Below are 23,991 nucleotides of genomic sequence, written 5' to 3'. Positions count from 1 at the left end.
TTGGGGTTTTTTGTTTGTTTGCTTCGAGTGGGGGTCATTTGTTCTAGGTTTGGGTTTCCTCCCCCTTTTAAAACAAGCATAGCCTTACTAATAATATCAGTCTAAAAAGAGTTACATTTTAAATTTATTTTACTTCTTTGTATTTAGGTATTCATACAAGTTCATTATCAGCTATTGGCGTAAATTGGTATTTCTTTTATCTATTGACTGGCTTTAAACCTTTGGAACAATCCTTCTGTGCTCACAGACCCAAGTTAAAAGCATACTACCATACAAAGTCTACGTGCAGTGTGTGTATTAGGGAGGAAAAGTCAGACAGCTGTTCCAGAGAACACTATTTTCCAGCATTTTTTCCTGTTTGAATTAAGTTTACTATTAAATTTACAACCACAGTCAAAGTATGTCAAGTTTTCAGGTCAGAAAGCTGCATTTCAAAACTTTTCCAGCTGTTTTCCATTCGGAATTATAGTACTAAAACACGTTGGGATCACTTTTGGTCACAATATTCTAAAGCATCTCTGCTACTGCTCCAGGCAAGTAGGACAAACAGAACATAACTTGAGGGGGGGGACAGACAGCTGGCAACTTGCCATACAAGTACAGAAACAGAGGAGAGGATAACATTTGGCTGAACAATAGTGAATAGGCTTTAGGAGCTCTAATGCTCAAATAATGAAAGATTTTTTTTTCTCACCAACCAATAATCAGGTCTTTTTAAAATAATGTGATCAGCTAATTACTGTGGTTTTAGCATCAATTAACTGATCTTACGTAATTATTTTTGATTTCACAAAGTGCAATTGAACAGTGCAAAGCCTCAGCCTGCACACATTTATGCTACACAGGATCAGCCAAGTGCCTGACAATACACTGAACATGAGCTTTATCCCTGACATTAACATTGCAGTTTTTTTGCAGGTTACAACAAACCACCATAAGAGCTTTCTACAGAAAAGAAAGAGATACATGAACTGACCTTGTACTCGTTTAAAGGCAATGAATTTTGAGTGTATAAGAAATATATTGTCCATAAATACGTTTACGGCAAAAACTGATACTTATAGATAATTTACATCTCTAATTCATCCTCGCTCTTTCTGTTTGGAAGGAAAACAGAAAGAAGGGGAAGAGGAAGAACACGAAGCCAGGGTTCAGTGGGTCAGAGTACCTGAGTATCCTTGGTAGGTTCTGCGTCAGAGCTGGCACACCAGTAGAAATAGAAAAGTGCACGAGCAGCAGAACCGAGAGCGACACCAGGATCGCGGAATTAATGACCACCGCCCCGCCAACGAAGCCAAACACAAACAGCAGCATGCATCCAGGATTCATGGCGCTGCCCTGGCATGGTGGAACGCCGCGACCGGGAAGGCTACGGAGGGGCCGAGGGTGTATCTTTGTCGGCAAAGTCTGTCATTCAGCCGCTGCCACAAAAACAATGCCATCAGCCGCGGCGCTCCACTCTCTGCAGCAGCTCCGGAGCAATGACATCACCGCTCTCCTCCCCCTCGCCGGAGCATCTATGCAGCAACGCAGAGCCACGGCCAGCCCTGGAGTGACTCTCCCTCCTTCCACGCAGGGTTCATAGGCTACAAAGCTCCCAAATCTGCATAATATATTCACATGGAGCCCTCGGGACGAGCGGGTACCACGAACGCACCTCCATCACCCCGCGCACAAAAGCCACGGCAGGATTCCGGCTGGGCCGGCACAGCTGCTGACATTCTCCCTGCCTACCCGAATGCAAACACTCAAAAAAAAAAAAAAAAAGAGCTGAAATTGTTTTAGGCTAATTAACGTACAAAGTATATCTCCACGTTTAGCAGCACAACAGCGAAAGCCTCTTTCCACTGATTTCTACGCTGTTCTCTTACCGCATTCCAATCATACAACAAATCTTCCCGATTCAGCCGAACCGTTGTTGTAGGATTAAAGAACAAAGTCTTGCAAACACAAATGAAAGGATTTTTTTTTTTTCTTTCCTTTCAGGGTGAGAGCATAATAAATAGCTTACCTAATTCTACTGTGTGTTGTGGATTCTAGCTGATCACCCCCTGTTAGCTGATGAAGTTTGGTTCTTTCCAAGTGCTCCATATAATTGTGAATCATCTGTTCAAAAAGGACAGAAACAGCAAGAAATATTTAACAACATTTACTACAACTGCACGATTCTTGACCAATACAATATATTCTCCCCCTGTAACGTTAAATAGTAAAAGTAACTAGAAACATTAAAGAAATAAAGACAGAAGCAAAATTATACAGTGTGTAAAACCACAAACCAGAAGAGAAGTCCATAATAAACTAAAAAAATTGCAGAACTTCCTTGTGCATTCATGCACAGGAAACATCCTAAGGGTACACAAAGTGCATGTGATATTTCAAACATGAGTTTTGAACGGAAGTACATGTTCAAATCCATTTTGGAGTCTAGGACCTTTATGGTCAGTAGATATTAACATTTATTATGTGACACATAATAGGCACTATGGCCTAATTGCAAAGTACTGTGAAGGTCAGACAACATGCACCTCAGATATTAAATAGACTGAATCCATGACCTAATAATCAGATTATTTCTGTAAGCAGAAATACGAAGTCATCGTCTCTTCTCCTTTTTCCTTCTAAAATTCAAAGAAATTTAAACTTGCTGTATTTTCTAGAAGTGAAGTTTGGGTTTAAATTATCTAGGCTGACATCTCATAAAAAGGACTGAGTGGCTGTGGATTTTAGCACTCAAGAAGAGTTCTGCTTGCTCTCTTTCTCACAGGAGACAGCCACAGGCCAACATGCTGAGTGCTGCAGTCATGACTTATTTAATGAACCCTGACTCCCATCAGCCAAAGGATGCTGCTCTCAGCACGTAACTGATCCAGGACATGCACAGGGAGAAGTAACAGATATCACTGCATCACTCCAAGAGGTTCATCTGGACACACATCTCTCAAATTAAAACAGGGAAAGCCTGAGGAGAAGCCTACACAGCATTTGGTATTTTTAGCACTTCTGCACTCACATTCACAACTGAATAGGGCACTAGGAACAATAAAGAAAGAAAGAAGTCACAGGTGTACTGCAGAGGAATTCAATGTACTTTATTCCTGAGACATATTCAGGTCACATCTTAAAGGTTTCCTCTAGAAAAAAAAAAACCTATTCTTCAAAACTGTCATTTCTTCTGCTATTCTACCAAGGGTGTACACACACTTCAGAATAGTGATATTCACAGGCATTTGTACAACCAATGTTACATAACCTTTTATTTTGGGGGCAGCTGCACACACTAGGACTGAACTCAGCAGGACCTGGAAACCTAAATGCACATGTGACTTTCAAGTGAGGGTTGATGTGCTCAAGTTTGACCTTCAGATGCCACCAAACTCAGTACCACCTTCTCCTCAAACAGTGCTTGCCAGCACTAGCTACATGTGAATATATATTCCTTAGTCTCATATTTTTCTGATCAAGTGAACTGGCTTAAGATATCCTGACTGATGGATATTCTATAAATCAGTAATTTGGGTTAAGTGGTGGTTATGTACAGATGCTGGTTCTCCCAGCATTCACCTGAACTAATAAATATAATTCAGACAACAAAAAAACCCCCAATCTTGCTATTTTTAGAAAAACATTATATAATATACTTGAACTGCTGTCAAAAGCTTACAACATTTATCCTCCAACAAAACGCAGCAGTTTCACCAGGCCATGGTATTTGTTTTCTGATTTTTAATGCTTGCTCACACACAGAGAGGCAAACAAAAGGACTGAAAGCTCCACCTTCGACTATCCACATTTATTGTTTTTTCCATTTCCATCAGGCAGCCAGAACTAGGTGTTCCAATTGTTCCTTTGCATAGTTTTGCATAAGTTTATTATAATGCAAATTAATTTAGAAATTCCAGTGGGGAAAAAAATCCCAACAGTGCATAACTTCAAAATGCACACTAGATACATTCTGTATCCTGTGCCTGCCTTCCCTCATCATGGGAGGGAGATATTGCTGAGCAGAAGATGACCTCCCTGCAAATACTTCCATTTGCAGCACACCAATTGGTTTCTTGAAATAAAATTTTAAACAAAACAACTGTTGTGCTTTTTAGCCAGTGAAGGGGAGATGAGTAACTAGTACCTCTCCAAGGAAGTACTATCATATGGGGAAAAAAGAGTAGGGTCAGTAAAACCCACGAAACTTTCATGTTTTGCAAAGTACATGGTTTAACCTAGTTTTTCCCCTCCTCTCAGTCTGTTCTTTTGTTTACTGAAACGTCTCATCACATTTATTACCCACAGACAGAGGCTGGAGGGCAGGTCAATTTAAAGGATTGTGCAGTTTAGCATTGTCCTGCAGCTGAAAATGATGCTGATGGTAAAATAAGCCAATCTGCAGGTCACATACTTCAGCACAAAGCACATAAGCTATAGGAACACAAAAATAAAATGAAAACCCAAATGTATGTGCAGGTGCAGGGCTGCATGGCAGTTTCTCCACAGATCCAGGCTAGATGTGCCTGTGTTGTCCAAAACCAAAACAAAACCAAAAAAAAAAATCAGGACAACAGTGGGACCCCCATGTCATGTCCACTCTCTGCCTCCACCCAGGATCCCAAAGATAAAGGTTGACAACACTGGAACAGTGTCCACAAGGAGAAGAGCTCCTCACCCTCCCCTCCCTGCCCATGGGATGGGGGACTGCACAGCTGGTGCTGTGGAGTCAAGAGACAGTGTGTGGATCCTCAGCTTCCAGAAACAATTTAGTTTGAGGGCTGAAATAATAAATTAAATATTGCAGCTTCTTGGGAAGTAAGCTCACTGTAGCTGTTCATCTACAATAAAACTTGGAAGACTCACTCCAAAACCACTGGGGTTTGAACTAGACTAGAGCCAAAGATCTTTTCAACCCAAATGGCCCTCGAGTCTCAGCATATCCTTGAAGTGCCATATCCAAAAAGCCATGCAATGAATTAATGCACTAGAATTCTCAGTGCTCAAAACCTAAACAGAAGTTTTGCTGTTTTGAGATTACTCAGCTATCCAAAGAAAAGTTTTAATAATACCAACAACTTAAAAATAGACTTAAATGGATTTAATTGCTTTCCACTCAGCACAATCCTTACTGAAGTTGAGCTGAAGGACAGATGATAAATAAATGACCATGTCCACCCCCCCGACTCTTCAGTAAAAGCTACAGTCAATATTTAATCATCCATAACCTTGTACTACTGACAGCTCATCCTGCTGCCCATGAAGTCCACAAGTATCGTGAATACAGCCAGTTGTTCCAAGAAAGACACCACCAACACTGAACACTTCAGCATTGTAATTAAACACATTGCTCAATTACCATCAGCTGAGGGGATTAAAGATAAACTCGGAACTTGGAAGAATTAGAAGAATTACCCTAGTTAGTTAACAGCATTTCACAGTTCAGGGGTTAGTCATTTTAGGGCACATGTACAGACTACAACAACCTTTGGAACACGTTACAGTTGGAACATGAAATCCATTCCCTTCCAAAGCAAAGTCTTTCCACCTCAAGAAAATACTCAGATTGGTTTCCTCATATGGCACGTGACAAGCTCTACAACTGCAGAAGTGTTACAGGTTTTTCTACATCTTAAACCTCAGCGTTCAGTCCAAGACAATTTTAACATCCTGTCACTCATTTCTGTTCCTACCCTTACAAATACAACCACTCCCAATGTACACGAGTCTGACACTTCCTTTGTCACAAACAAACGTGGATATGCCATGTTGGGGATATTGTTACCTGCACCTTTGCCTTAACCAGGTTGAGATCATCTCCTTTATACCTTCCTTGCTCTTTCGCTCCTCCTTCCTTTTTGTGTCACTGCTTTAGCTCCCCCCGGCCAGGTTTTAGTAACTCTCTCTCTGTCAGACCAGGCTCAGAGCTACAGCCCTGGCTGTTCATCCCGTGGATCCAATCAGGCTTGGCACCAGCAGCTCCTCCCTTTGGGAATGTTCGACCAACTGTGTATATATAGATCTTTCTGTGTCCCACATAATCGAGATTTATTAAGGTAACAGATATTTCTAGAATCTCCTTGATTCAGAACCAAAGTCCTAAATATAATTCCATGTAACTCCCTTTTTCCTTTGAGGATTTCTGGTGAACTTGCCACTTAACTAAAAGCATCATTCCCGCTGGAGAGCTTGATGCATCTTTATCCACACAGAAGATGATGTTGCAGGAAGACACAGTAATATGTAAAGAAGTTAAATCCAGGTTTTACAGATCAAGCTGTTAATGCTTCAGCATAAGGTTTCAGAAAAGCTATTTGCTTGAACAGATATCTAAAGTCTAGTCTCAGACTCTGCGACTGGTACCCAAGTTTGGCTATAATTGTAACTAGACAGCTCCACCAGCCTCCTCTTCCTGTCTCCCTACACAGGGACTTGCTGGGGATATGTTTATCCAAATGAACCTGACAAAGTCCATTCCCCATGCCAGAGACAGGCTCACTGTTCTGTCACATTGTATCAGTGCAGAACACTGAGAAACTTCCATGGCCCAATTATGCTTCATTAAACTAAGCCCATGTTCTGTGTGTCAGGGAAAGAGATATCGAACTATCACAGTCTGGAGTTTCCAAAGGATAAAAAGAATAACTTCCTTAAACTGGAAAAAAAAAAAAGTTTATTTTGGCAATGTTTGCAGAGAAGGGCCACAGGTTTTAGACAACTCTCCAGCAGATGCTGACATAATGCTTTGCCTCAGTTTCCCAACTGAGTAATAAACATAAAACAGGCTTAGCCAAAGCCTTTAAAAAGCCAGATCCATAGTTATAAAGCCCTTTAACTATGCAGAAAGACAGCAAGACCCTTTACCTCCTACTCAGGTGTGCTCTGAAAGAGGTACCAGCAGCAGTCCATCATCTCAGCAGCAAAGGCAAAAAAGCCTCCACAGGTACATAGAGCAGACAGGCCTGCTTTTATACAGGCAGTATAGCCACTCAGATTTCTATATTTGAGATAGAAAGGAATTTTGACACTCAGTTGCAGTTTTTAAGTCTATGGAGCAAAGGTCTGAAGATTTTTGTATTAGACCAATCCATTCTGCTCTCCAGCACACTGCCCTTGGTTGTCTGATTACTTCCTGCATCTGGTCCTTTATAGACAGAGAACGATGGAAACAAGACTTTGCACAGTCTGATTCCAGAAGTTCCAACTCAGGAACTCCAGCACACTGCTCTATTGCTCATCTGGTCTGAGCACTAGAACAGAGGATGATCAGCACAAGATCAAAACACTGCAAGCATAGGAAAGACAAGGAACTGGAGCATGGATGTAAGAACATGTTTAGGCAGCATCCATCCATTCTGTTCTGACTGAACAGTTGACTCTTCATCACCTGCTACAAATGCCCAGCTACACTCCACCTTCCAGTCTGTCAGCTCAACTGCTCAGGTTCTCATACCCTAATCCATTTAAAATCAAGCCAGTTAGTCCAAGTACAGATTTAGTGGGGAAGGAAGCTTAAGGGCATATACTCCACTCACACCAGTCAGCTCACCTCCCACTCCACAGAGAGCAGCAAGAGGCTAATTGAACAGAAGGGTGAGGAAGGCTAAAGCCTCTCCCCAGAGCTCTGCCCAGCCAGGGCAGCCCTGCTGTCTCTGCAGCTGCAGACACCTTGTTGTTGCTAGGGCAGGCTGGGGCTGGAGCTGCAATGCAGAGCCCTGGCTCTGGCAGGCTGAGCTCCAAGGAGAGCTCCCAGCTCTCAGCACAACACACACACTGCAGGAGAGGGATTGGTTCAGCTCTCTGGTTCACATCACAGGTACAATTTCCCGTGGAGATTCAGTTCCAGTAGGTCTCGGTCCATTGCAACTGAAACTGTTTGGGCAACATCCCCCTGAGCTCCTGAGCCAGCACGTTTGTTGAGCAGTGAACTCCAGCAAAGGCCCACACAGACGAGGAAGGATTAGGGCTGGAAGGATATGGTTAGAGCCTCAGTGAAGTCAAGAGTTGGAAGAGAAAGACATCCAAGTCCAAAATACTCAGCTGTGAAATAAGGAATAAAGGGGGGCAGAGGGAAACAAACACTAAAGGCAGAACGGAGGAAAATTGCTAGAAATTAAGATTGCACAAAATGCAGTCAAGTCGCATCTTTAACATGACATCTGTCAAAGTAAGCACTGCCAACATCTTAAAGCTAAATAAAAAAAAAAATAAATATCTTTCTAATGCTCTGTTCCTTATCTGGTCCATTGAAAGAAAAACAATTGCCATTTCAGCAAGTACCAAAGATGGATCACTTGCAAAGACAACAGTGAAGCTGATTCAGAAGACGTATCCCTTCCCAGAAAAAGGTGGAAGAAAGAAAGGTTTCAGAAACAAGAATTGTGATAGAAACACTTGAGCCAATAAACCTGATAACTAAATGCTGAAAGTGGGTTGGATATTTGCCAAAATATTTTGCATTAAAGGAAAAAAGTTACTAAACCACTACAGTTTGCTTGGAGAAAGGGAAGCAGGAAATCACTAAGGGAATGGGGAGATGGGCACTATTAGCAGCCAGTCCTTTCCAGTCCCCAGGGATTTTAGTCCCTGAATCTTAAACACACACCTGATATAGCATTAAAATGCTGAGATGGTCTATCCTTGTAGAAGGTCCATAAGGAAGGCTACATGTTGCAAGATTCACAATGGTCTCTCTAATTGTTCTCAAAAAGCTCTTTGCAAGTGAAGGTTAGGAGCATCCAGTTACTTCCTGGGGTTGGTCACACAGTTGTTAAAAAGGCTCCCAGTCCTTCCTAAACAACCACCCTGTTGGAAGCTATTCTTTGCCCTGACTTCAGCTTCCACAGCCCACCAACCCATTACCCATCACCTCTCCATGTCCTGTCTTTAATACACAACCCTACTGCAGCAGCTGCCAGTTGGTGGCCTGAGAATTTTGTGTACCTCTAGTAGTGTGTATGCACACTGTTCACCCAAATACAGACATCAGAGTCTATGGATACAAAAAAAAAAAAGGCAAAAATAACCTAATTTAAAGGTGTGAGCTTCTAAAAACAATGTAATATGAATTTTCCTTCATCATCCTGATTTCCTTAAGTATTTCGGGTTGTCAGAATTGACTAAACAAAAGGAAAGAGGTGAAACATTAAAACTGAAAGAAATAAAAATTCTGAGACTGAGTAAACAAAGAAGGAAGGAAGCAAACATATTAAAAGGGAGGAGCACAGAAAACATGAGACCTGATTTTAGAAGCACAGAGGTATGGATATACCAAGCTGCATTACAACTTATTTCTTTATGAAGAAAGGATACAGTCACCTCAGTAATAATAAAGCCCAAGGAAACACCTCTCCCTACACCAAAGAGAGTGAATTTAAGATGTGAAAGCATTTAATAAATTTGAATCAAACCAGCAGAGGCTGTTGTCCATTTTGGAGCAAAACCTATGTAAAAAGATATTCAGAACACGTCATTAGCATTTTGTTGAATTAATGGTGCCCAACACATTTAGTTATCTTGAACTCTGTATTCAAATAGGATTTTATTCAGACAGGGTTGAATAAAAACCTGTGCCACTTCTATTGTGACAATACCCATAGGTCCTAACTACAATACCCAAAAGTCTGCAAGCACTCAGTACTCTGAAGTACTCCCAGTTCAAAAGAATGTAAAATTTAAGTGGGCAACATTATGATTTATTACTTCTCATTTAACTTAAATTTCCAGTTTTCAACAGATGCATCATTCTAAGTCAACTATTCAGTAACAAATGTTATCTTAAATACATCAGGATTTCAGTAAATATACAGATATTTTTATTTAAGAGCTACAGAAGTCTTGTCACATAATACTTGAGCACTACATGCTGGCTGTGGTTCCAGGCCACTTCCAGCTGCTGTCAGTACAACACACTCAACTTAGGATTGCTCAGGAAGTATTCAAGGTAACCAAATCTGACATCTGTATCTGCTTCCCCTTTCCCCACACGGGTCTTTTGAGCTGGGAACAGTCAGTCTGGCATTCCCCTCTTTGGTAGTGATCTAAAAACAGCTACCTGCCCTTTCAAAGGCAAAGCAATCAGAGTAAGGACAAGAACTGTGCTCAGTTTTGGGACTCCAGATTAACCAGAATAATTCAGAGGACCCAGTGACTTCTCCACTAAAATATGTATATAAGTTGGGCTGCAAGACAACCTGCTACTGAAAACTGAAGCACTGCAAGTCCCTGTTTTATGCTTTGGAATCAACTTTAACAGTGTGGCTCTTATTTATTTAAATTACCAAATTCAAACTCGTTCCCTCTTCATCAACAAATCCTGTTTTCAATAACTATCAATAAAGTATGGCAGGGAATTCTTTTAATCACTAATCTCAGTAGGCCAGGTTTTGGAGGTATTTGTTCCTTCAATGGTACAAATAAAACCAACACAGAAAATTGCTGGAAAGAGTGTCAGAATGCAATTTCATTTCTATTTCTTTGAAGTTTATTAGTGTTTGAAGTACTGCCTTTGAAACACGGAGAAGCACATTCCTGATTTTTAAAACTTAGTATCTGACAAAGCATAAAACTGACAAGTGTATAATCAAACCAACATGGAAGAACAGACGTGAATGAGAAAAACTGCTTTGTCAAACAAAGCTTGGTTACAAATAACATCTATACATCCAAATATCACTGTACAAACCAAAACATCCAATACTTCTCCCAGCTTCTCACAAAACAAAGTCTTCCACAGATCCATATTTTCACAGATACCCCAAAATTATGTCGGTGTAACGACCTACCTCTGTATGCCTTGAATGCAGTGCATTGTACTCCTTCTTGAGTTCTGCCTCCCGCTCCTCAAGTCTGCTAACTGGAAGAAGAGAAACCACAAGAATTAAAATTAAATTCAGAGTTGCAGTAAATGAGGCTGACTTGCCTGGGACCAGGCAACCAGACCAGAGTATTCTTAGTGGTGAATAGCAAAGGCCAGGATAAAAAGTATGTCGGTGCCCGTGGCTTCAAGCTCTCATCACTTGAGCTTCCTAAGCACATCCACAGCAGCACAATCTTGCCATTTGTGTTCCCCTGAAGAGCCCAAGAAATATTTTCCTCTGCTGATTGCTGGTCCAGTGAGAGGGGATTTTTATGTTCAAGACCAGCTTACTGCCCACACCTATCCAGATTGCTTCTCATGTGCACATGGAAACCACGGGAAGAGGGAGAGCCACGTCAGACTTGATGCTGGATGAAGCTGTGAGCTCCAGGTAAGGCTCTACATTAGTTTTCTAGAACACATCCACACCATCTCCAGAGATGTTTAATCAGGACAAACACACACAAGGCATTTGTTAAAACAGTTTTAAATCTTATGTGGTACAGACGTTAAGGCTTCTCCTGGTATTCACTCATATTTCACTGAGTATTAAGGAAATAGATGTAGGGAAAGAAAACATTTGAATATTTCTGTAGCTATTCCAAGAAATAAAAAAATACTTCGGGCAGATTCAGGAGAACTTTAAGTTCATACAGGAGGAGATGAGCTGAAACAAACTGTGATATCCCAGTGCAATTAATCTGCATAAAAACTAACAGAATTTAGAACTTTCTACACACAACTTATCCTCTTATCCAAACACAAAACATTTTTTTGCTGCTTAGATGTGAAGTCCACCTTTTTATTTAGGTATTTTTGAGCAAGATATTAATGTGACACAACCATGTGCATCAAGTTCTGTAACTGAGTTTCTCTTATTCCACTGGCCACGTTTAAATACCCCCGGGAAAGTTCAAATTTATAGTTACACGTCTCCAGAGACTCATTGCCAGACACATTATCTTAAGACAAATGCCAAGATCTTCTCTGCCATTTGCATATTTTCATGTTGCCAACTGGGTCTTCTGAAAATTAATTCTCAATATACCATTGCTTTTTGCTCTGCATATCTGTATTTTGGCACAGTATTTTATCCTAATTATGCTTCAATCAAAAAAAGTCTTTGCCAGAGTCAAAGGCTGGAACTAAAATACATAACTGTCTGCTCACTCAAACCTGTGTAAACATTCTTAGCTCCTAATCTAATCTTGCTCTTATAAGAACATTAAGTTCCTTGACACAACCTTTTGCACTCCACCTATAAATATCTGACCAAAAGTATTACATCAAATGTTATTTATACCAATGCAAGATCGAACACTTCCACTTCTGCCATTATCGAATGGAACAAAAGCTCTTTGGATCAAACAGCAGCCAAGTGATGCACAAGTATAACAACATATATAAAAATACATTTTACAGCACAACACATACGTAAATGTCTTTTTGAGACGCAATGCAGAACGCAATATTTATTGAATGGAATATTTTAGTTCATTATTTTGAGGCAGAAGTTGTTTTAAGTCTCTTCACACATTTAAAGGGAAGTTATATGGTAAGAGCCTACAGAAAAAAGAGTCAGAATTTATAGTTAATGATGTAACAAACCACATTTTATCCACTTTGTTAGACTGGTGAGCATCCTAGTCATGATTAATTAGATTTGAAGCAGCAGAGACACCCTGGCAGTAACCACTTGGCAGCTCCACTGCCCACACCCCATCCAGAGTCACTGTGCTCCCATGTGAACCCCCATCCCCAGGCTGTGCATCACAGTTCCCAGGGGCTCTCCCACGGTTCAGTACAGCCTCATCAGGAACTTGCACACAGACCAAGGTGATGCACCCCAACACTGTTTGGTACACTCGTGTCTAGGCAGGGCAGTCAACCCTAGAGATTAATTTTTCCAGTGGATTCTGGGAAAAATACTTGACAGTGCATTTAATGAAGATTAACACCACAGGAGGTGTTACAAACACCCTTCTTCACAGTTGTCCATAACCAACCTTCAGGAAATCCACAAAAGCATTTCCCATGTTATGGATACAACACACACTTGCACAAGGGTTGAGGTTCCAAAAGGGAGCACACCACTTTCTCCATCTATGGAGAATAAAATTTTAAAACATTTATGTGACCCAATTTTAAACAGTTCCTTGGATCCAGTCATAGAAGACAAATATACATATACAGGGGTACTGCACAGGGGGGGATATAGCCAATAGATCTGATCACAATTTCCCTTAGGTACACAGGTTAAAAAGATGAAGGCCCCAGAAGATATATGGTATAATGGGCATTCAGCACTTTATTCTGGAAGTCACTTCCAGCTGTGTAACACCTTACAGTCCTAGAGCTGGAAGTTTCAGTCCTAAGAGGATGTACACCAAGTTAAACACCCTCGACAGACACCACATTAACAATCCTCAGAACTGGTTTTTCCAATACCAGCAGGATGAGACAACACTGGAAATCTATTCTACCCAAAACATGGCTCCCATCAAGATAAGATCTTGATAAAACACCCAACTGAATATGCTTCCCTTTTCCAATTAAATACTGTGCAAGAGATCAGATACTCCCTGAGGATCAGAGACCACCACTGACTTGAACACAGATGACTGAACCTCATGTAGAACAGTCAGAAGAATTTTAAGGAAGACCATCAAGTTCTTGCCCCAAAACCTTGGAGAAACTTAAGTCACTATTAAAGATACATTCCCATCAGCAGTAACAGGAAATCAAATAGGAGAGAAAAAAAATGCCTTTCCTTGGCACCCAGAAGTCCATTTCCAACCCAATTGTGACCAGTTCCATTTTAAACCACCAGCACACAAAAGAGTGGAAGTCTGGCCCTGATAACACCCCGAGGAATGGAGCTGGGACCTGGCACTGCCTGCCACATGCTGGGTCTGCCAAGTGGCAGCCAGACATGGTTCCCATCAGTTTCACTTAAATAACAATACAAAAAGTTCCTCTGATATTTCAATCTCAGACTTTTTTGCACTAAGATATCAAATTCTTAATGCGTGGATGATAAAATTAGTTTGAGTATATACATCCTAAAAGCAGAAGTATCCATTGTCTCTGTTGCAGTATGTCTCTATAAAGACATCATATCCTCATTACATCATGGAGGATATTACAATGTTTAAGATATTACATGTGCAAAATGTAACACACATCAAAAAAGTTGCACTACTCACAATTACAAGCTTATATGGAAAAAAAAATTCAAAAGTCTTCAGGCATCATAAGTTTGAGCAGAAAATGCAAATATTCTAGTGCTTTTAGGTTGATGAGAAAGCATCCCACTGGAACACTACCACAAACTCAAGCCCGAGGCCTACTTGCAACCTCCTCCAGCACTGTCAATGTCCTAACACCTTCAATGATCTGAGGTACCAATCTTGACCAAAGTTCTCTCAAATCAACCAATCAAGTCTAAAAATGGGAGACTAAATATTCTGGTAAACTAGATAGAAGCCTTGGAGTTTGTCTCCTGACAGCATTATGAGGAATCAGGCAGCCAAGCTGCCCACCCTGCCTGTTCAAAAGTCAGAGCTTACCTCCCAAGTCTGATGGCTTTTACCAAGTTTGGAACACCCTTCATCTGTATGTTGTCCTCTGCCTCAAACTCCTGACAAGCCTGAGGGGGAGAAAGAGAAACAGACCTGCTAGAATGGCAAATCCAACCAGTGTGATGCCTTCAAGAGGAATTACAAGTTCCTCCTACACAAGTCAGGACAGAGATCCAGCTCATTAACGAGCCTTTCCTACCACCAGGACTATCTGAAGACTCCTTGGACAGCTTTCATCCAGCTCCACTCTCAAATGCAGGTCCCACACCAAAGTTAAGATACAGATCCAGCAGGACCTTGTGACCTACTAAGTAGTTGCTAAAGAGCACACACACGACCCATGGACTGAAACAGGGACTGAAGTTGTCAGATGAGTGTTTAACCTGGAAGTGGTTAAGACCTGGAAATCAAAGCAGCACAGAAAACTGATTTGTAAAACAAGAGATAAATTCAACCCCTTGGTGAGACCAACATCCTCAAGTAGCACTTACTGTGAACTACAGGTCTAGCTCTCAATGGGGCACTTTCAATTATGAAGATAATTTAGCTGTCAAGAATGCTCTGTTGATAGCAAATATCAACACATGCAGCTGCAATGGTCTTATCCCTGACACTTCTGGACTGTTCAAGTCTGAGCTATGTCTCAGGTGCACAGAATCCCTGACACAAGCACTTGACAGAAGACTTGAAAGAAATCTCCTTCAACATTCTGATGCAACCATTTAATATAAAGACAACCATATACCAGGAGATCAAGGATATATACAAGCCAACTTCTACACAAAATCAAGTAAAAAATCCAACCTCTTGCTCAGTCTCTGTACAAAGAAGTGTTCCACTGAGAAAAACTTTTGTTTGACTGTTTTGCAAACGGTGGGATGCTCCATACATCAGGCTATTGAAGTAAGCCCCTTTCTGAGAAAATCCACATGAAGTCAGCGTGAATAGAGAAGCCATAGCAGACTGGATTTGATTTAAAGCCAAATAACCAGTGACAACTCAGCAGTGTAAGATTCTAAGACGCATTTAAAGCCATTTTCTTAATTGCTGCAACATTTATAGCCACAGAATCATTATAACAAGCAAACTCCAGCACCTAAACCACTAGCACAATACTCCCTTAATTTAAAAACCTACACGAGCAGTTAATTATATGCCAGTGGATTTCCATCTCCTCTCCTCACTTTTGTTCAGGTATACTAATAGCCAAGTTTAAAGCAGGCCAACCACTGCTCTAATTTCCCACTCCATTTTATTTTAGCCTGGAGTCTTGCAGCCTGGCTTGGTGCAGGCTCTGGAGCCAGCTGTACCCCCTGCTCCATCTAGTGGGCTGCTGGCTCCCAAAACCATGCAGCAGATACCTGGGAATAAGCTGTGAAAGTCACTGAGAAATGCAGTCAGAAGCAAATCTTCCTTTCAGGTGCACTCTGATACTCACACTTCTCCTCACAGAAAGATTGCTCAGGTGTAGGGAATGACACCTGAGGTACAGTGTAGGGAAGGGTAGAGTGAATCTGCCTGGTAAACAAACCAGTGATGATGATGATGAACATCATCAGAGATAAGAAACAGCCAGACCGAGAAAAAAGGGCAAACAGCTCCACATTTATTAATCAAGTAATACAATATCTCCAGCTTTCTGCTCCTTCCTTGCTGGAAATCAAATTAGTTCTGCTGTTCTCAGTCCTTGAGAATGAACTAGGGACAATCCAGACCCCCCTCTGAACAAACTTGAACTTTTCAACTTCTTTCCAGGATCTATTGAAAAGCTTCCCTGTATTCTTTGGAATAAACACCAGTTGAGCCATAGCTAGAAACAGCACTTATTGACAGAGGTGCTTCATGCCAGTTTGGTTATTTACATCACCACGTGTACAGATCAAGTCAAATCTCAAAACAACATTAAGCTTCACAGCTGAAAGTTCATATCACAGTTTCCCTGTTAAATAAAGATCCACATAAATTGCTGCTGCCCCTCTGTGCAGGTATATCTCTGATATTGGATGCCTTCAGACTGTCCACCAAGAGGCTGCCTGGGTGTACATTACAGCACTGCTGGTATCCAGAGAGCTCAGAGGAAAATAAAATATCAAATAACATCTGCAGAACATTCACAACATTTTCTTTTGAAGCCAGTGGATTCTGTTTAGAATCCGAGGAAAATAAATGTTTTTAGGTCAGCTGCCAAAGTGTTTGTCTCATATCCCAAATAAAACCTTCAGCAAGCAACAGCAGCACGATGTCACCTGAGATGGGAAATACAATCACCCCAACAGTTGTGTCACAATATCTGCAGCTGAATATCAAGACCTGTTTCTTGGGATTATGTGTTTGGGTTTCGTTTTGGGTTTTTTTGTTTTGATGTGGTTTGTTTGGGTTTTTTTTACAAATACAGTTTTCCCCAAATATAATCTAACTTGGCCACAAATTCCAAAGCTCAGGTTTGATAAACTGAGGTAAGAAAAAATGTCTGTTCTCTTCTCAGATGCAGTATGTTCTCTGGGTTGTACTTTAGGACTAGGCAGATGCAGAAAAGGAACCAAATCTTTCAACTCCCACAGCCTACCACCTCCATCAGAAAGCACTTCAGTCATGCAGACATGGTGTTTTTCAGATCTTCTCATAAATAAGTTACTTTGAGAATGATTTCTCCAGAAAGCTTACTCCAAAGCTGTCCCACAGTAAGTCAAAATACACTTCAGTCTTCTTTTATTTAAAAAAAAAAAAATTAATTAGCTTACAGCCTGTAATATAGAGAGAAATGACAACACCAAAAAGGCAGGCAAAGAAGGGAACTAAAAGAAACCTCTGTAGCCCCCCCAGAACTCAGTGGCACATCACATGAGCTCTGAGAGGCTCTTACCCCTTTCTGTAACTGGAGACCAAGCAGTATCCCAGGGAGTATCATGTGCCTTCATGGAATATTGCTGGACAAACGAGCTGCATATTGCTATTACACTAGCTCTGTGTGCCTAGTTTTGCAGATCCATGGTTGAAATTTCAAACATTTTAATGCTGCAAAGCAATTACGAGTTGAATTAGTGGGTATCACCACAGCAAAGACTTGAAATAATGTGAAAGACAGATACATTTGAGTTCTTGTAAGAAATATTTAAGATTGTATCAAAGACTGGTGACTGCCTCAGGCACACTGAAGTGGAAGGGAAGAAGAATTTAAGTGTTAAACATGTATTTATTGAACACCTGGCATTGCCATGCTCAGTGCACCTCCACAATATTCACAGGTGCCCTCTGCTGCCAAGAAAAGAAAACAATACATGGATTCTGAGTCAAAGCCAGGATACATGTGCTGACAATCAGTAAAAATCCACAGCAAGAGCTTCCAAAAAATCTGCCTGTACCAACATCATCCCTAAACAAATCCCCAGGAACTCTGTGCTATTTACCTTGCTTTACCTTCCACGAGTCACAGACTGCTGAGAGCACAGGTCATGCCTTTCCTCCCCTCCCTGCACAGGTAACACAGACACCAATGCCAGGGCAGGACAAACCATGGGAAGCTACAGAGAAGAGCAGCACTGCAAAACGAGCCCAGGAGCTGGACCACAGAGCCTCACCACTGCAGCACATCCCTGCACTCAGACACTGCAAATCCTTACACCTCTGCTCTCCTTTAAGCAGTTTAACGAAGTTTAACAAACTATCCCAGGATGCCACACATTGCACCATTTTTTGGTAGCAAACTTGACTCAGGCAACAACCACAGGCCACCAAATATCAGGACCAAGTGCTGTACATCATGCAAGAGTGGGAACACCACATGGATCTGCTCCCACCATCCAGGATTTCATCACCTGCTGGGGCTCACAGTCATCCAGCAGTGCCACCAGGTCATGCCATCATCCCTCCCTCTTTCCACTTCCTCCTAGGAAAGCACAAACCACAGTACTTCACTCATTCAGGAGGTACTTGACAGCAACTGCTCCAGTTTCTAATGAAGGTAAAAGAAGTCAGTGAACCAGAGGAACTCAGCAACTGGTTGACGCAAACAAGCTTCTCATTTCACTTGTTTAATTTCAAAGGGCAGGTTTATTCCAACCTGGCTGGTTCAATGTGTGGCTATGGATGGGATCCCACAGGATAAATTCAAGGGTAAAGAAATATGTCTTTTTTTCTTTAGCATGACAATCACTTAGACTGCACAAACAAGTACTCACAGTTCAGGACATAACAACTATGGCTTCTTGAGCAATCTCAACTGGCACATGGTTAAAGATATACAATCACACTGACCTCGACCATGAAACTCCAGAGCTGCCCTATCCCAGGGCTGACAAGTCTTCACTAAATGCTCACAACTGATGGTGTTCAAGAGAATGAATCAGAACTTTTTAATGGACAAAACCTGTTCTCACAGCCTTTGCTCATTTGAGGAGAAACACAGAGAGCACAAGTAGTTCACATGAAGCAAAAAGCCTTGTAGTTAAAATACAACGTGGGATCACGTTTTACCCGTTTTCTATTCTAATCCATTAATCATGCCATGAGCTGCTGTTGCCATCTCAGACTCTGTATTCCAAAGCCAGGTTTTATTTGCTTACTTGCTCTGTGCCAGGCATTTGCAACTCACTCCCATTACCCATGATAACACTACCCCTGTTTTGAATGTTGACGTGGTAACAGTTGGCAATACCAGAGCCTAATTTAGATGCACAGGCAGTACTATAGGAAGTAGAAGTGAAAAAGAAATATAAATAAAAGATTTGTAGCTGCATCCAGTGAATCAAAGTGACACACTGGTATCTTGGTATCGTGGCCTTGTCTATAAAACAAAACAAGGTAATGCAGCAGAGTTAGGCTACTTCAGGAGTATAACACTAGTATAGTTTTCATACCTTAGAAATTTAGAGCACTAAAAAAACCAGTTCACTTGCATAATATTTGTTAGGTGTTCAACAAATGTGCTTCTGTCCCCTTTGATCTTGCTCTGCATCAGCAGCATGTCAAATCTTCCCAGCAGCCTTTCATGTTGCCCCAGACAGCTTATCAACCCAAAGCATAAGCAAGACTCAATGTTCAACGCAGCCCTATTGTTTCTCCACAGATACAATTTTGCCATCAAAAAATGTTTTTCTCCACTAAAAGATTTTTTTCTACAATAAATAGATTTTGGAACTGTTTAAAACTCAATGCTGTAACACCAGAGCTTTATGTAGTTATGATAACTGTTTTTAATAGCATTATTTCTTACCAAAAAGTAGTTCTAGCCAACCCTCAGTGGTTCTATTGGAACAACTGAGTTTCTTGCGCAAATACTTTCATTAATATCATATATACACATAATATATAATTAAAAGTTTAAAATCATCCATTGCCTTGAATATTAAGCCTTCAAGTATAACAGAATTTCACACAAACAGACTCATGGAGCAATATGAAATGGTGTTATCAATACATGGTAAGTGCAACTTCTAGAAGAGAAACTCAAGGTATGCTAGCATGTACATTGCCAGAAATCCAATGATTTTCCTTTTTTGTTCAACTAGTTTGTACTTTTTATTGTATTAACAGAAAAAGTAATGGCCTATAGGGCACGATGGAATCTTGATGCCATAATCTTGTTGTCAGAGTGCAGGGTCTCCCACTGACAAGTTGTTTGGGCTGCGGGTTCAGAGCACGGGCCTTCTGGAAACAGTGTCTTTGTTACCAAAACAGACCACTCAGCTCTTGTCACAATGTTTTCTTTTCCCCTCTTCTCCCGCTTTTAAACACACACATACAATTCCATTCACAAGAATCACAGCGTTTCTGAGACAAGTCTCTGCAATACCCTTTACAATCACCCATTTTAGCTTGACTTGATCTATAAAGATACAGTTCCAAAAAAAAAAAAAAAATCATCCTGGGCTTCACTAGGAAAGACTGCCTGAAGTGTTCCTCCATCACTGCCTGTGCAGAACCCTGGAATATTTTAACTGCAATGGAACTGAGAGCACATGTCTCTTAAGATTTGCAAACACCATTCTAAACCACTCAAATTTTAGGAAGATTCAACTCTACAGGCCACCTACGTTGAACTTAACACTAGTGGACTAACACTTCTACCCTGCCAGAGACTCGCTCATGCTACTGAAAATTAAACTTTACAGGAATGGTATTATAGCTTAAGTTGGAAAAGAGCTATAACTCGCTGTGTTGTGGGCAGGAAAGGTAGCTGGGTAGAAATAAATGAAGAAAGAATAGTAAAAAGGGGCTATTTTGACAACTGGCACCCTGCTTTTAGAAACTGATCTTATCTCAGCCTTGCCACAGTCTCACTTTACATTCCTGCATGGCCCAGCAATAAAAGCTGTATATTAACTCATGAACACACCAGTCTTACATCAACAGAAGGCAGCTTAAGTGAGAAGTAGAAAAGCAGAAAAACTGGTGATGGAGTTTCATCCAGTGACTGTGTACCTGGATAAGAGGCAGCCCAGCAGAATGTCTACACTACAATATATTTTCAGTGTTTCAGGAAAATTAATCACTCATCTTTTTCCGAAGCTTACACAAGTTGTTTTTTTAAAATTACACAGAACATCCCTAAAAAGGGAAGTGTTCTTCCTAAATTCTCTTGCTATAAAAACTAAAGGCCTCATAAATAATTCAGGAAAAATTATATAAAAGCTAATGAGAATCAGCATCAATGCACTTCTCATCCCAGCAGTGCTTCTAAACCCAAAGAGATTACCTTTAGCTAAGCACAGACACTGTTTTAATGGGGAAATAAATAGCTTATTTTATCATCACTAACAAGAGAATAAGTCGTAAGTATCTCCTGGAAAAGTTGCTAAACAAGAAAAAACCACAGTCAAAAAGGCAAACAAAACAAGCAGGATAGCAGAAGAATCTGATTACAAGTCACGAGCTTATATTTCATTTGTTCACCTTAATTCTAAGGAAAACAAACTTGCACAAGAGTTAAACCCAGTTATCAAAGTACAGGAATCAGACAGCATAGATATTTAACATATGTATTATCACTTTACAGAGCAAAAGTTAAAATGCACTAATATCACTTATAGGGGTGCAACATATTTTACTTACTTTGATCAGCATAGTTTTTTGCTTTTAGTTCAAGTTGTCGAGTTTGTGACTCCAATGCTTCCACTCTGGTCTGTAAGTCCTTTTTCTCTTGTTCTTGAGAATCTTCAAATTCAATGAATTTCTAAACAAACAAACAAACAAAAAAACCAAACAGTGAAGTTAGACTCAAAAATTAATTACAGGTATGGGGGGGGGGTTAAGTCTGAGTAAGATTGTTTCTCCAAAGAGAAATACACAGTCATTCCTAGGTTTGCTTTTTCAGAAGCACTTTCACATCAAGCAGCATGTAGGAAGCAGCACAGCAGCCCTTCACAGCAAGGAAGGTGCAAGCAGGTTTCCAAAACAACTGAACAGACCCACAGGCCACATTTAAACTCAAAGGACTATTTCAGACCAGGTCCATCAAACACCCAGCCTAGGCTGCTCTGTGTACTAACTATCAACCAAGTGCCAACTACTTCAGAGAACCTGCTTGGGATTAACAGAAATATGAATTATTTCATTATTTTCTAACTTCATGTACAACTGCTAACATGTGAATACAGAGAGTCCTGGTACCCTCAGTTTGACTGAGCATCAGAGAAGTTATTTTCACCTGTAAGCCATGAAGGTACAGACAGTGCAACAGGACAGCAGCAGCAGTGCCAATCAAAATTACATTCTATCTTTTCATTCCCACCCAACTTCTGTTTTCCTTAGAGAGGTTATAAATGCTCAGTCTTCATCAAATACTTAATAACCATCTCCTACAATCTGTCAACTGCACAGAAGTGTCTTTATGGGAACTCTGTTACTGTGCCAATCACCTTTACCTTCTGCTACCTTCCTCTGCCAACTTTGTGTCTCACAATATTCTGGAGTTCTGTGATGAATATATCACTGTTTACATTCCACAATATTGAAATTATCAATTCAGCATTACAGTAGTTTTTAAAACATATTTTGCTATTTCTTATAACCAACAAAGCACAAAGAGTACTTCTAATAGCCAGAGATGTTTCAGGTCATGCAGTACTCTGTACTCTGCATTGCAAGGAGAAGGCAAGGCCACCAACACAAGTTATGCACAAGGCTCAAGGAACAAGGAGAAAAACTGGACCAGAAGCCTCTAGAGAAAAAGAAAAACCCCAAACATCCAAGACAGTTTAAGGGTCAGAAAGCAAGCTGCAGCTGGACACCACATGGAAGCAAAGAGACACTGGAAGCAGCAACTTTAAAACAGTATTGTGATTTGAATGTTTTTTCCCTATTTATTGCTAGGAAAAATTAGTGGGGAAAATACTTCAAATGCTCACACATCAACTATTAACAAGCTACTCCTACGTTTTGGCCAATGTGATTTAGAGCTTTTACAAAAGCAGAAATTCTTAACTCTATGAAAAGAGCTTCAGTTTAGCAGGGCCATCAGAAGAAGCTCTGCTTAAAAAGTACTTCAGATGTAGAAATGCAGCAAAGCTCTATGAAGTGGAACAAGAGTTCCTTTCAAACAAGCTCTCACAGCAGCTATCACAGGACTAGGCATGGTGTTCATATGACTGTGCTTGAAGCTACATCACAAAACAATTGAGGACCAGCTGACACCAGCCCAGGTAGCCCTACTGTGGGGCTAAATCACATCTAAAATCCTCAGATGTGCAGAATTCCTCCTGCCCCCGCAGCACGATGTTTGGGAATATTGATTTGCTGATGTAATATTGAAAAACTCAACCTTTAGGCTTGTTTCACGCCTCCTTTGTAGTAACTGATACCAGACTTTTGCTCCTTTCACATTAAAGATTCAAGTCATGTCTGGCCTATTCTTAGCAGAGTCCCTTTTCAAAAAGGGTTTCAAAGTTTGACGCAAGTTTGGCACTGGGGCTAAAGACCAACACAGTTTGTTACACTAAACATGGGAAAACATGAAAGAAAAACTATAAAACTGTAACATCTTTGTTTAGTTGTTTCTCTGATGATTTCCCAAGTCAGACATGTCTCATAGCTTGCAAAAGGCCAGTGACAATTATACTTGTGAATAAACAGCCATTCAGAGCCATCAATGTCATTGTTACTCAGAAACTAAAGATAAGTATCATTTTGTATTTCCTCTCAAGTTCTTCAACTGCAAGTAGGAAAACTGGTTTTGTCTAGAACAGTTTTGTTACCTTCTGCTAGTTTACCTTCATTTGGTTAAAGTTTGAATTTACGTTACTAATTCTTCAAAGCATTTTTGTAATTACAGCTGGGTATCTTTTTTTTTTACCCTTGCTGAAAACAGTACCTGATCAAATCAGGGACTGAGAACTTTAGACTTTGAATGTTTCTGTTTGGTTTCATTTCTCCTTTCAGTGATAGTATTATCACAGCCCCAGCAGACTGATCACCCCATCCTGACTAAGCCTGCATGAGTATGATGGAAGGACTAGTCAGATAAACCACCACAGCAGCCAAGGACAGGCTGAGCACCTGAATTAAGAGACTTTTCTTTTTTTTTTTTAATTTACTCAAGTATTGCACAATGTCTGCATTGTTTAATGTAAATCC

At 40.6% G+C, this 23,991-nt stretch overlaps 1 protein-coding gene across 4 annotated transcripts in view; it reads right to left on the bottom strand.

Annotated features, from left to right (window-relative positions):
* Positions 1 to 23,991, bottom strand: part of SPAG9 (sperm associated antigen 9) — a 61,964-nt gene that overhangs the window by 33,689 nt on the left and 4,284 nt on the right. For 2 of the 4 annotated variants that reach the window (XM_051797997.1, XM_051797998.1), the window contains exons 2-4: positions 21,472 to 21,592; positions 10,767 to 10,837; positions 2,012 to 2,106 (exon numbers count right to left, since the gene is read on the bottom strand). In XM_051797997.1, coding sequence (XP_051653957.1) covers positions 2,012 to 2,106; positions 10,767 to 10,837; positions 21,472 to 21,592 — 287 coding nt within the window. Of the gene's footprint in view, positions 1 to 1,168; positions 1,619 to 2,011; positions 2,107 to 10,766; positions 10,838 to 21,471; positions 21,593 to 23,991 lie in introns of those variants that run through there. The other 2 variants (XM_051797999.1, XM_051798000.1) reach the window with 2 other exon arrangements.

Source organism: Manacus candei, unplaced genomic scaffold, assembly GCF_025592945.1.
Source record: "Manacus candei isolate 608988 ecotype Guabito, Panama unplaced genomic scaffold, ASM2559294v1 h1tg000047l, whole genome shotgun sequence".
Lineage (NCBI taxonomy): Eukaryota > Metazoa > Chordata > Aves > Passeriformes > Pipridae > Manacus > Manacus candei.
The sequence above is the reverse complement of the archived record's forward strand: the minus strand, read 5'-3'. Positions and strand labels throughout refer to the sequence as shown.